This window comes from Crocodylus siamensis, chromosome 5 (assembly GCF_052110815.1).
Source record: "Crocodylus siamensis isolate JL-2025a chromosome 5, ASM5211081v1, whole genome shotgun sequence".
In the NCBI taxonomy this organism is placed as follows: domain Eukaryota; kingdom Metazoa; phylum Chordata; order Crocodylia; family Crocodylidae; genus Crocodylus; species Crocodylus siamensis.
The window spans coordinates 170,263,595-170,278,302 of NC_143399.1; the positions used below are offsets into that span (position 1 = coordinate 170,263,595).

The 14,708-nt window shown below is 43.1% G+C and overlaps 1 protein-coding gene across 7 annotated transcripts in view; it reads right to left on the reverse strand.

The window, feature by feature from the left end:
• Positions 1–14,708, reverse strand: part of AKAP9 (A-kinase anchoring protein 9) — a 229,934-nt gene that overhangs the window by 37,600 nt on the left and 177,626 nt on the right. For all 7 annotated transcript variants that reach the window (XM_090047082.1, XM_090047076.1, XM_090047075.1 and 4 more), the window contains 5 exons: positions 14,203–14,322; positions 4,590–4,766; positions 4,285–4,389; positions 2,810–2,962; positions 2,279–2,458 (listed from right to left, as the gene is read on the reverse strand). In XM_090047082.1, the coding sequence (XP_089903208.1) occupies positions 2,279–2,458; positions 2,810–2,962; positions 4,285–4,389; positions 4,590–4,766; positions 14,203–14,322 (735 nt within the window). The remainder of the gene's footprint in view (positions 1–2,278; positions 2,459–2,809; positions 2,963–4,284; positions 4,390–4,589; positions 4,767–14,202; positions 14,323–14,708) is intronic.

Sequence of the window (14,708 nt, forward strand, 5' to 3'; positions counted from 1 at the left end):
GTCTTTACTAAAAAAATAAAATAAATAGAACATCTATTAAGGAAAACTAAAAAAAAAAAAAATCTTCTAGTGTATAACACAAGCATAAATAGCAGCAAGAGGAAGAACCAGATATAAAATTGTATATGCCATACTATTAGATATGTTTTAGTAAAACATTAAATACAATGTAATGAAATCTTGCACAGAAAATTCTTCAAAATTTGGCTATGCATAAATATTGAAAAAATATTTTGAAAATTGGTCAAAGGCAGTGATAAAAAAAAACACATCCAGGCTGGCAGCAACAGCCTCCTGTCATCCAGCAGTCAGATTGGGGCCTGCCCATACCCCCAGGAGGGCTGCAGAGCTGTACTAGACTTCTCCTGGGGGTGCAGGCCACTGATCTGCCTGCCGGATGACAGGAGGCTGTTGCTGCCATCTGGGATGGTGCTGGGCGCAGCCAGCATCCAGCACCAGGAAGATCAGCGCTATTGCTGGCCTCCTGTCATCTGGCAGGCAGATTGGGGGCCCACACCTCTGGGAGGAGTCTGGCAAAACCCTGCAGCCTTCCTGCAGCTGATATGCCCTGGGCTCTGTACCAGAGCCCACCTGACGAGGGTGCGGGATGCAGGGTGAATCAGCTCATGTGGGGACCCGCCTCCACCTCAGTCCCAGGGTGGAGGTGGGTCCCTGCATGAGCTGATTTGCCTTGGGCCCCTCTGCTGGTCCCAGGCAGCAGAACCAGCCTCCTGTCATGTGGCAGGTGGATCGAGGGCCTGCACCCCAGGGAGCATTTTGGCACAGCCCCTGCAGCCCTCCCAGGGGTGTAGGCGGGTCCCCAAACTGCCTGCCGGATTACAGGTGGCAGGTGCTGTCAGCTGGGGCCGGTGGCAGCACCAATCTTTCCAGAGCTGGGTGCCAGCTTCATACAGTGCCATCCCAGGTGGCAGAAGCAGCCTCCTATGATCTGGCAGGCCAATCAGGGGGCCTGCCGCACCCCCGGGAGGGCTACAGGGCTCTGCTGACTCCTCCCAGGGGTGCAGGGCCCCCAGTCTGTCTGCTGGATCACAGGAGACTGGTGCTGCCAGCTGGGAACAGCGCTGAGCACAGCCCACGCCAGGAAGATCAGTGCTGCTGCTGGCCCCAGCCGACAGCACCAGCTTCCTGTCATGTGGCAGGCAGACCAGGGGCTCACCTGCACCCCCAGGAGGTCTGCAGGGTTGTGCCAGACTTCTCCCAGGGGTGTGGGCCCCCAAACTGCCTGCTGGTAGACAGGAAGCTGGTGGTGCTGGCAACATTGATCTTCCCAGTGCTGGGTGAGGAATAGCTTATGGATGAAACATCAAAACAGTGAAACAGTTTTGACAAAATGAAATGGAACAGTGCTTTTGACTGTTGAAACTAAACAAAAAACTCAAAACAAAACACTGTTCCATCAAAACATTGAAACGAAGTCAAAGTGGAATGGTGCTGTTTTGCACAGCCCTAGACATCACTGCTCATCAGGACTTAACTGATGGGCTTCTTGGTAGGACATTTGTAGATAAAAACAATGATTAAATTTTATGCAAAAATAAATGTTTACAACCATTAAAACATGAGGTAAAATGTCACCACAATAAATTATTCAATTTGCTTTCTACGTAACATTCTCTCCTCATCTAGTGTCTAGTGTAAATTAGACACAAAGCCAAAGGAGAATTTGCATCACTACCTACTGTACAGGAAAATAAAAGTTTAGGAAACAGCTCAAAGCTGTAACTAGTAAGGCATGTAAATACTGGAAAGTGAGTGAATCCATCTTCTTTTTTTAATATATTGCTTCAAGTTTCTTGCTTGTATATCCAGGATATGTTGGAGAGGGTGGGGTTTAGTGACTGACAAGAATGTATATACATCTCCTCAGTTCACAGCTTCAAGAGTTTTAAAAGAGTGAACTCTGATGATTAATTTTATCCAGAAGGTGGCACCAAAAGTCAACCTAGTGTACATCTTTCATTATATGATATTATGTCTTTCATTATATTTCATTGCCCATAATAGAAAAATGAATTTAATTAGCACACAGATACAGCTCAGGTGCCCACATCCTGATAAACACTAACAGGCATCTGGAGGATCAGGAGTTAAACAGTATTTAGAGAGAGAAATGCAGTATTTAAAGAGCTGTTTTCAGCAGTTTTGCATTGGAACACTCCCAATTTTATACAAGGTATCTATGAATGCCTTCATCAAATTGCTTTTCTGTAACAGCTAGAAACAAACTAAGACTGCAAAAGATTTCCAAAGACCGTACTTTGTTATCTGTTGTGTTTTCAAGTTGTTCTTGTAGCTCTGAAATGTGTTCATTAAGATGATCTATTTTCTGCTCCTTTTCCTGCACAAATTGAACAAGTTTCCCAGCACCTAGATGATGATCTTTAATGGATGTATTTTCAGATTTCTGGATAGCTAGTCCCAATCTTTCCATTTCATCCTACCAAAAAAAGTCAAAGCATAGATGTGGTATAATGTATGAATCTTTTCCAGAATATTCAATTAATTGATTATTTAAATAAGAGTTGAAAAATAAAGATTACGCAAAATAAAGAATAGCTATATGAAAATTTTAATAATTTGTAAGTTGATTGGAAAAACACTTGAGACATTAAGTTTTGGATCTTGGTTTTGCAGGAGAATTCACTGAGGGTGAGTGGGTATGAAATGATAGACTTGCTTGATAATTCTCGCTCTCTCTCACAAGCCTCAAGGGCCTATAACTGCTTTAACTACAACCTTCCATCTTCTCCTATCTTGTGAAGTCTCCTTCCATTACCTTGATAATTACCTTAAATAATTTATTCTCTTGCTCAAGTTCTTGCAACCGTGTAGTGGATTCCTTTCTCTGGATTTCTAATTGCATGTGCAACTGCTGAACTTCTTCATTTTTGTTTTCTAATTCCTCTCGAAACTGTTCCAGTTGTTCTTCAAGGTTTGTGATCTATACATCCAAAGTAAGTGAAGCAAAAGTTGAAATGATCATAAGCAAAAGTAATGAGGGGCCACATTTTATAGAGCTCCATGCATTGTTACACCTACCTCATCTGACTGTATCCCTGTTAGACTAGATAAGATAAATTCAGATTCCATTTACTCCATCTGAAGTAACTCTACTGACTACAATATCAGTGTTATGAGTCTATGGCCCAATATTCTTCTATTCAGGATAAATACTTCTATAAGCTCCATTGAAATACTATTTGATTCTCCCTTTCTTCTTTTTTTTAATAAAGAAAAGAGGATTTTAGGCATCAGACTGTGGACAACATTCACTCATTCTTCTTTTTAGGACTTCCCTAAATCCATTCTGCTTACCATAAAATAATCACATATACTTAAATCCAAGGAAGCTTTTTCCCCCCATTCAACATTCTAATGAGCAGCTAACATGCTGTTAATGAGAAGTGAGTTCTGAGCTCTCTCTGGATGAAGGAGCTGTTCCCTTAGCCCTAGTACAGAACAGGGGAGACCTGTAGGAAGTGGGTAGAGAAATGGAGAGAAGGGAGAAAAGGGGCTCAAATTATTCCAAAATATCTTACAAGATGCTTATGTGTTTGTGCTTTCCCTCTCTCCCCATCTTTTCCCAGCAGCTTTCCAAACCAATTCCCTCTCCTTCTCATAGAGTACTATTGTATGCAAGTAAAGCATGTTGCCTTGAGTGTCAATTAGCAAATTGCTTCTCTCAGGGAAGAGATGCTAAGGACTCCTTAAAGGAGCAGCTTTGAACATTGGTTGGAGAAAGGGAGGTGGGGACATGAATCATAAGATCTCCTGCCGAGGTACCTGAGGCAGCCAAGTTCACCAGGAATCAGAAACATCTCTTGCAGAAAGGGCAGGAGGAGGGGGGTGGAAGAGCAAGAGCATGAGAGCAATTGTGAGGGAGTAGTCTAGCACCCTCAGATGCTGGAAGACTTGGCTGAATACTATCACTATGTAGTGACATGTCACATGTTCACATTAAAGCTTGAAAGAAACCAACTACAAAAATGTTCTACATTTTTCAAGTAACATTTGTGCCTAGTTGGCCATTTTCTGGGCTGATGGCCACTCTTATTTTGCAATAATTACTTTGCATGTGTAGCATGTCAAAATTTATTGTGCATTTAACTAGTTAATTGCACAATAATTGTAATGTGAGTCAGGGACTTAGCATTCTCTTCACAAGTGTATATGCTTGCATCTGCTCAGCTTACAGGAGATGACTTCATTGAGCTGGCCTTAAAAGAAAAATCACTGATAACTTAAAGTTAAAAGCAAACATACCTCTTTTTCCTTTCTGTCAACAGCTTCTTGTTCAGCCTGCAACTGTACTTCAAGGGGCAATTCTCCTTTTACTTTGGCAGCTCCAAACTGCTTCCTTTCCTCAACCTTTAAATAAGCATTATACTGTTAGGTAGGCAAGGTTCTTTGGGTAGATGTGATACCTTTTATTAGATATCATATAATATACTATTAGCTACTTTGTCTTTTTTTATTTATTACAAATTGAACAAACATTACCTTTGTTCTTAGATAAATGAAATAGAAAAAGAAATAAGGCATTTTTACAAAAAAAAAAAAAAAAATACCTTTTGCAGTTTGTCTGCACTGATAATTAAGGCTTGTTCCAGTTCTCTTATTCTGCATTCAAGTTTCTCAATTTCTTCATTCCGTTCTTGTACATCTCTCTGAAGTTGCTCCTTAGAGAGTAAAAGTTCACTACATTTGTCTGTCTTTTCTTTTAGATGGTTTGTTAACTGTTCAACCTGGAGATAATACAGTAATAAGGTGAATGTACTATATCATACTGGAATGGGTTTTTAGCATTACTAAACAACATAGATGTTTGATGGGGAAAATAATCCCTCTTTTGTTTATAAATCTTCATCTTCTGGATGAAAAAGAACACAGGATTAAAGAGTCCTGTAACTCCATATCCAATAAATACAAAGTTACTGATGAATTGTGTCCTGTGCAGTCCAATCTGCTAAACTCTAAAACTTACCTGTCCTTTGGAAGAGTCTCAGACTTCTTAGTCAGTTAAAGACATGATGGCATGATAACTTGATGTTCTATGTAGCCCAACAGTGGGAGGCATCTTTACAACATCCAAAGAAGAGGTATCTCAACTTTGAAGAACAAGTTCAATACCTACAGCTCTGGTATACTTTCAGCTCTAAGAAAGTATATATGGCAAGAATCCTTGAACCAAATATAGTTGGCAAAAATAAAAGATGAGATGTGGGTGTTGCCATGATGCTGTGGTAAAGTTGTCTGGGTAAATTCAACCATGCATTTCCATACTTTAAAAACATCCCAGCTTATGTGTGTAACTTTACTACTTTTACATTCAAGTTATACAGATATAAAACTTCCCTGCGTGGGTTTTTAAGTAAGAGCTGAAGATAGAAAAGTATTTGTAATCTCCTTCATTTCAGACATTTAGGCTCAAGAACAGTTGTCAAGATGGGAAGGAAATAAGATGAGTAAGGAATTTCATCAGGAATAGTCTAGGCCCAATTCTCACTACCTTTGTGAGATTAAATTTGTGAGATAAAAGAGATGTAGGATAACATGATCAGGATAACTGAGCACAAAGTTAAACACAGTGTAATAGTAAGAGACATGGGACAGACAAATGAAACATTTACTTTTCAGTATTTAGCAGAAGTTATGGGGTAGCTTATAGTGTTAAAACAATTTGAAAAATAGGAAATAGAGGGATAATAGACCAGAGTTTAGAGAACTGCAGAACTAGATCTCATCTGTTAAAATCAGAGGCCAAAAGTTGGACATCAGATACAGAGAAAAGAGAAGTGAATCTAGGAGAGTATTTTAAATATTCCATTCTTGTAGAAACAACAGGATGACAGAAAAAGATAGAAGTTAATAATATAAAAGGCAGCCATGGAGAGTAGAACAATGTTTCACAAACTGACTAGTATCATGCAGTATCTCAGTTATAACAAGAGCAGAAAAAGCCTCTTTTTCACCAAGAGCTGACAAGATGATGTAACAGTAGCACTTTTCTTTAATATACAATGTACTTATTTGAAAATTTACAAAACATCACAGGCTTGTCCAACATATGGCCCGTGGGGCCTGCATGTGGCCCACCAAGTCATTTTCTGAGGCTTGAGGTGCTGTGACAGGAAACGAAAGTAAACACTGTTTACTTTCGTTCCCACCCCTCGCCCGCCCACATGGCCCTGCTCACCATGGTGCCTGGCCGCCCGTGCACACAGCCCCGGTGGACTCAGCACCGCGAGCCCAGAGTATGGGGTCCAGCAGACATCGGCTCCTGCCGCCTCGCCCTGCAGAGGTCATGCCAGAACCCCACCTGCTGAGGCGCCCTCGTGCTGGCATCCCAAGTGCTGCTGAGCCCCTGCCGCTCTGGACGGGCTCGTCCCGTCCTGAGCAGCACGCGGCTCCACCACCGTTTCTGCTGGCCGGTGCAGACGTGGCCAGGCTTATCCTGTCCTCAGCAGCACGTGGGAAGCCAACTTCAGCCGCATGATGCTTTTCCTGGCCAGTGCTGACCCGGGCGGGTCTGTCCCATCCGGAGCAGCATGGGGCTGAAGTTGGATTCCCACGTGCTGCTGGGGACAGGAGGAGCCCGGCCAGGTTGGCACCAGCCAGCAGAAGCAGCAGCGGAGCCATGTGCTGCTCGAGACTGACCGGTGCAGGTAAGGGGAAAATGCAGCTGAGCCCCTGCCGCTCTGGACGGGCTCTTCCCATTCTGAGCAGCACACGGCTCCGCCACCACTTCTGCTGGCTGGTGCAGACCTGGCCGGGCTCCTCCCGTCCCCAGCAACTTGTGGGAAGCCAACTTTAGGCGCATGCTGCTCCGGATGGGATGGACCCTGCCGGGTCAGCAGTGGCCAGGAAAAGCGTCATGCAGCTGAAGTTGGCTTCCCACGTGCTGCTGAGGACAGGATGAGCCTGGCCACGTCTGCACCGGCCAGCAGAAACGGTGGTGGAGCCGCGTGCTGCTCAGGATGGGACGAGCTCGTCCAGAGCGGCAGGGGCTCAGCAGCACGTGGGAAGCCAGCACGGGGGCGCCTCAGCAGGCGGGGTTCTGGCATGACCTCTGCGGGGTGAGGCGGCAGGAGCCGATGTCTGCTGGACCCCGTACTCCGGGCTCACGGTGCTGAGGCCACCGGGGCTGTGTGCACAGGCGGCTGGGCACCATGGTGAGCAGGGCCATGTGGGCGGGGGGGCAGACGAGGGGCTGCAGTGCAGCAGCCATCTTGCTTCAGCTCCCTCAGGCAGCACCAGCGCGTGGGGCTGCGCTGCTTGGGGAATGGGGATGTGGAGCTATTTATTTCTCCTTTTCGGTCTCTGGGGCAGTAGCTGGCTGGATGCAGAATGGGTTGTTCCTGCCCCTGCCCACCAGCAGCTACCATGAAGCTTGCAGTAACAGACACGTGCAGAAGGGCCACACAGGCAGGGTGTCTCTGACCCAGAACAGAGGGTGTTTGAATATGGCTCGCGGCCCACTGGGTGATAAAAAGTTCATGATCCGGCCCCACATTCAAAAATGTTGGACACCCCTGCTCTATGATATGTTTAGATAGTAGTATATAAGATTATTTGTCCTTTGATTCTGTCATAACAATCATTCCGTTAGTCTCTGTGGCTTGGGGTCCCATTACCTATTGAATGTTTTTTTGTATGAATGCATGTGTTCTTTCAGTGATTTCTTCACAGCCATTGTTTTTAATAACACTGGGACATTTCTTTATTTTAAACTCATTTACAACACAGACAGCTCTATTCTTCTTACTTGTAATATTACCAAAAAGTTTTCCATTACAATTTCCAATGGACACAAATGATTTGTACTTCTAACTACAGCATTTAAAAATCATATAAGACACTTTTCTGATTAAAAGTGCCTACATCTTGGGTCTTTTTTTTTACTTCCTTAATTTTTACCTGAACTCCAGCATCTTTTCCAGCTACATATTGTGATATATCCATGCATGTACTACAGTAAAACCTAGATTCCTCAGCTCCCTGTGAAGATGAGGGTTTGTGTACTTGTCAGGATACACAGGACCACAGCAATGTTAGGTGAGACTGCTTTTGCTGAAACTTATTTCAAAGGATGCAGTTTTTCCAGTCATCTGTGTGGGACTACTCTGGTGCTCCAGCTGAGTGGAGAAGCTGAATCCTTTGCTGCAGTTTTTACTTCAATCAGTTGATTGCCTTATCATTAATTCAGTAATCTGTTGTAAATAAAATGGGTTGCAAGCCCCCGCAATGCAAAATATCCAGGTTCTACTGCATAATATTTTTAAAAGGGGCATTTTTTTCACCAGCAAACTAGAAATATGACTGCTAGCAGCCTGCTTCTGAATTTTTACCATTAAGTTACAGGTTACTACTAAGCTTGTGTGAAGAAGCTAGCATTCACTTCAGATTCGGCCAATCTGAGGGACAGTGATTTGATACAGTGATTCAAATCACTGACCCTAATCGATGCAGCCAAATCTGATTTGGAGATTTGGCTGCTGCTGAATCAGCCGGATCTCTGAATCACACAGGCCCCATCCCCTACCCCTAGCAATGGCCATCTCGCCTGCCCCAGCTCCTGGCACTTTGAAGAAAAAAAAGCCCCTACCCACCGGATCCTGCCCCACACTGTCCCAGCCCCCCATGGCTGCCCTGCCCACCCCAGCTCCAACCCTTTAAAAGAAAAAAGAAAAAAAAGCCCCGACTCACTGGCTTCTGCCTGGCAGGGGATGATCTCTGCTGCCCCCCACCGTCCTACGCTGCAGGGGGGGCTCTGCCCTAGTCCCCAGAAGCCCCAAGGCCACTGCAAAAGCTGGTGAGTCGGGGGGGTTGGTTTTTTTTTCCATAAAGGGACGGAGCTGGGGTGGGCAGGGCAGCCACGGGGGGGGTCAAGGGGCTCATGGCAGAGCCCCCCATGCAGTGTGAGGCAGTGGGGGGCAGCAGGGATCACCCCCATGCTCAGCAGCACCTGGTGAGTGTGGGCTTTTTTTTTAAAGGGCCAAGAGCTGGGGTTGGGCAGGGCAGACATGGGGGGGGGCTGGCACCTAGCAGGAGTTCCCCCAAGGTCCCCTCCCCCCTACTCCAGCCTCTCCTCCCTCATCCCCTACTTACCAGCTTGGAGTCTCGGTCTAGCTCCCTGCTGTAGCGGGCAGGGACTGCCCATATCAACAAAGCTCTCCGAATCTTTTCTGAATTGATTTGGAGAGCTTCAAATCAATTCAGACCTTTTGCAATTGGTCCCGATTCGATTTGGATTCAGAGATTGGTCACCAAATTGGGCTGAATCTCCTCCAAATTGAATCAGCACCCAAAGCTATGCACAGCCCTAATTACTACAGCTCCAATTCCCACCACTCAGTTCACTGAACAACCCATACCACTAGCTTTTGCCCTAAGCATACCACCAGGCTTACTGTTTACAGCCAAACTCTACACTACAACTGTACATACTCTGATCCCACCAACCAGGATGCACACCTTAATTATTAGGGCTGTGCAAAGCTTCAGTCCCCAATTCGATTTGGCAGAGATTGTGCCTGATTCGGCAGCTGAACTGAATCAGGAGACCCTTTAATTTCCCTGAATTGAATTGGAACCCTCTGAATTGATTCTGAGAGATTTGGAAAGATTCAGTGATTTGTACATAGACACAGCTTTAAATGTTTTTTCTGCGTACCTCTAGGTAGCAGGCAGCTCATGAATGCTGCGATGCTGGGGCACATGGAGTGTCTCACAGAAGTGCGCCCCCTCCCCCCCGGCTTGGTGCCTCCTGGGTCTGGCGGGGAGGGTAGGTGGGGAGGACACCTGGGGTCCCCCCGTGGCTGATCGCTGAGCTAGGGGTGTTCAGGGCCCCCTTGCCCCCGTGCGCTCCTGGCGAACCTAGAAGTGGATCAGAAGTACTTCCGGTCCACTTCTGAGTTTGCTGCTGAGCATGTGTAGGGCCCCTCCGCACTGCTTTGGGATGTGCTTCATTCACCCCAGCATCACAGTGTTTACAAGCTGTGCTGGTACCTCAAGGTATGAAGAAAAAAAATTTAAATCTTCAGATTTTGATTTGGCCAAATTGAATCAGGGATACTGATCCAAAGCAATTAAATCGAATCACTGTCCTTGATTTGGGCCAAATCCGAATCAAATAGGGCCCACTTTGCACATCCCTATTTAGTATCTGGAGCAAGGATTCCCCTACATTTACAATACCAAAACCATAGCCACTCAAATCAGACTCAGATCCCAGTCCAACTTGCTATAATACCAACCACAAGACAAGGCCAACAGAATCCCTCTGGTGGTCACCTACAGTCCCCAACTTAAACATTGTGGGACACACTGGCCACTGACAGTGAAAAAAACCCAATTAACTAAAAACAGTGCTTTATTGGAAGAGGAAGCATGTTAGTTTGACCCAGCTTCCGAGCATCTGTATAGATTCAGTGGAGCTTTTTGGTGCTTTTATCTAAAGCTGATTCAGTCAGCTATTAGTAAGGATCCCTGGACTTTACATTGGAAGTGCGTGAATGGCAGCTTCTTTAATCTTGGAATTTCCCTCCCACGTCCCTCCCCGCTACTGATTGGCAGAGGGGCCCCAACTCTTGCTGCCTGTGCCTGGTAGTTGGGGCCCCTTTGCCAATCATGGTTAAAACCATGGTTTTAACTATGCCACAATTTGTGCCCCCTGGCCTTCAGGTGCAGAAAGCGGAGCTCCTTCACCAATCAGTGATGAGGCAGGGGGAACACAGGGGAAACTCTAAGATCAAAGAAGTGGCTGAGTTGCACACTTCTGGAGCAAATTCCAGAGATCTCTGGCTATTAGATAAGAGTTCCAAAAAGCCTGATCTATACAGATGTTGGAGCTGGGTCAAACACACACAATGCCTCTTCTGGGCATGTGCTGTGGTCAGCATGGGAGTTGAAAGTAAAGCATTGTTTGTTTGTTTTTCATGTCTGCAAAAACAGCCATTATTAACGACCTCCAATCCCTCCTTTAATATGACCACCATCTCAAGGTAGCAATGGGGAACACGCTTGTTCTGACTTACAGATTTTCCCCCAACCTCAGTGTCTCTAGCAAAAGGCTACCAGACTCTTATTCTCCCCATGGCAACAGGCCTTGCAACAGATCTAGATACAAGCTGTGCCCCTCAAAGACCACATCATGAATGGACCAAATAACACGGCTTATAACATCCAAAGTTCATTCACCTGCTCCTCTGCTAACATCATCCCATCACCTGGTTACAGTGCCCTCTGCTGTTTACACTGGCCAGATGGGGCAATCCCTACACAAAAAAACCGAGGAAACACCGAACCGACATCACATCAAGAAACACAACAAACCCTGTGGTGGAACACTTCAACCTTCCCAGACACTCCATTACTGACCTCATTCTTAAACAACAGAACTTGAAAGCTGACTTGAATGCAAAACGGAGGAAAAAGAAATCATCCAGAGACTGGATTGTGTTAAGTAAAAACAGGGACTACAGATTCTTATCCCATTACCTGGATTAGCATTTTTGACCCCCATGTCCCTTTGGGTTTATTACTCTCTCAGAATTGTCACCCTCCACCAATTCCCTCCCTCCCTCCTTTTCTTGTCATTTATATTCGAATCACTCTCTCTGTTTGATAGTTTGTTCTCTGCATGTCCTTTCAAAACCTCTGATGAAGCAAACTCTTGCTCATGAAAGCTCATGCCATCTAAGATTCATTTAATCTATAAGACGCATGTCTACCCTGCATTCTGCCAACCATTTTTATACTGTAGCAGTACTACTGTCACCCACTCAGAATATCCTAGTAGAGGTTCCTATTTTTATGCAATTTTATAATGGCAGCTTGAAAAGACCACCTGTACTGCAGGAAAACTAGAAAATGGATACAGCACTCCTGCCTCTAGATTGGTTTCCCCATGTCCTTGCCTATTCAATGGATAAAGATTTATTCATTTATCTATATTGATGGCAGTCACATCACAGAACTTTATGGCACATGCAACTTGCAAGAGCAAATGCTACCTGTCTGTAATCATGTTCAGTGACAAGTTCTGTAAAGTTCAAGACTAATATCTGCTTAAAAGTTCTTTATATGCAATCTGTGCTTTTCAAAGCTTGAGTGAAGACAAATGCTTGATTACTTCTATGCATCAAATAAATCTTACTTTTTGTACTAGTGCTACTTGCAGTGCTGTAACTGCTTGTACCAGTACCTTCTTAGAATGTAATTAACATTCATGGTACCAATTAAATGCCGTAATGTCTCAGATTATACATAGATACATACAGAATTTCTTGCTTTTTATGCAGTAGCGGCAATTATAGAACAATTCATTGCAGCAGTCCTCTTGCAATAAATCATTATACAAATATTGAGAAAGGATCTCACCAGAATTCTTAGAACTTATAGTAATCTATAAAAAAACAACTGGGCCTTTAACTGATGAATGATAATCCCCATGTATACTGGTAAAATTAAGCAGGTGTTCAAAGTAGAAGACATTAACACAAACTTTCGGGACCTATGCAAGCCTGAACTATAAAGTTACAAAACAAACCTGTTTTATGTGATTATAAGTATCCAATCACAAGCACTTAATCTATTAATGTATTGCAAAAAAAGAGGGGGAAGAACAGAACACCAAAGACATATAGATTTAACATGTCTTTTACTAAATATATCTTATGTTAAAAAATTCCTCCTGAAGGATTAATCAGCACTTTGTAAACAAGTATCTTGAAAAGCTGCATCCTATATTGTTTATTTCTTCCTAATTATTGAATCCCACCATCAGATTTTATACAACTACTAAAATCTATAAAACATTATTAGTATTTAAGAAAAATATCTTGAATTATTTTGCCAAGCTACTTAGTGTGCTAGTTTTGGTACAATCAAAACCAGAAATATTTACATTAAGTTAGAAAAATAACTGGAACAAAAATATTTATCACATTGGGTGTGTCTACAACATTTGCTTTAATGTGCATTAGCTTATTTTAATGTGCACTAAAGCATTAAAAAAATCCATGCTCTTTAGCTAATGTGCACTGAAATAAGCTAATGTGCATTCTTCTAGTACCTCACAATGGAAGGCATTTTTACACATGTTCTGGGGGTGGGGGGCAGCGCTTTAATTAAAGCGGCTCTGACAGCTGTGCTAAATTAAAGTACCATCACATCTCCTGTATCAGTGTCCCCACACTTGAAAATAGCGGCAGGGGCACTTGAATTAAACCTCATTTGACTAACTTTAGTTCAAGCACCCCCGCCACCATTTTTAAGTGCATATGTCGATGCACATGGCACAGGAGGCTGCTGGAGCGCAGTAACAGCCACACTCCAGCAGATTCAGTTAACTGAATCTGCTACAAAGCACAGGAATTCCAGAGCATCAGGGCAGCCTCAGTGCTCGTGTATAGGTCCCTGGAGGTACTAGATTTAATGTATATTATCTAAAGCGCATTAATGAATGTGTAGAAGCGCTCACTGAATAGTAAATACCAACTCTACCCATCCCCCCCACTAAAATAAAAAACTGTAATTGCCTGCAGTGTCACTAGAACAACCATTAGATGCAAATACTTTCTAATGTAACCATATACCAGTTTTGCTTTTTTCTTTTAAGGTTAACTCTACCAATAGCATAAGAGAATCTGTTCAAGAGGCTGAAATTCTGGCTTTGTTCAAGTCAATAATAATTTAAATAATAAGTTCAATACTCTAAAATTCTACCCACAACATTTTAGACCCATGCGAAATACAAGAGCACCAGAAATTTCTGTTAAAAACATGTCAATGCATCTCTGCTTCAAATCTTAGGCCCAGTAATGATGTAAGCAATTATAATGATGACATGCACCAATATTAAGAACCTGATTACATTGATAAATAGATCTAACTTTTCTGTGAGTTCTTAGGAATTTTCATTTACCTTTTCCAAATAAACCTACTACACCAAAGTTGATATGCTCTGTATGATTCTACAGTTTCAAACCCCACCCCCAAAAAACAAACACCCCCCCAAACAAAATCCCATTTATTCTTCATCTATAGATTTACCTTCTTGCTTTGCAAAACAGGCTGATTCTCATTATTATGAAATAATTTGAATATTTTTTTAGTGCCCCTAGTCATTTGATTTTGTTATATACATCCAAAAAGGGCATTATACTTCAAAAATCTTACCTCTCTGGTTTGATGCTCACTGATGGGCTGAAATCTTTGTGGAATCTTAAGCTGTTGCTCCAGTTTCTCTATTTCTTGTTGGAACACATCTCTCTCATGTTCTCTATCAATTGCCTGCTCCTGAAATTTAGTTGTAATAATGTTACTTAGACAGGTGTTTTTAAAAAATTCAAAATCATACATATGCCATCTTATTTTGGGTAAATGTCATTGTCTTAATTGTATCAGTGGATTTTAGGCGAGATGATCCCATTTTCTATTTTGATCTTTCCACTTTTGGGAGCCCACTTTACTTGATGCTACTTTTTGAAAAATCAGAAAAAAACAAGTAGGTCCAATACTATTGTGTGATACTGACATCAGAGTTAGTTCTTTTGTTTTATTTACACTGCTCTACTGCAGTGGTCTCCAAAGTGGGGTGCGCAAGATGAACCACTGAGGTGCAGTAAGAAAATATTAGAACTTTTATTTATATAAATATACATATATTGGAGGTGCATGCTCAA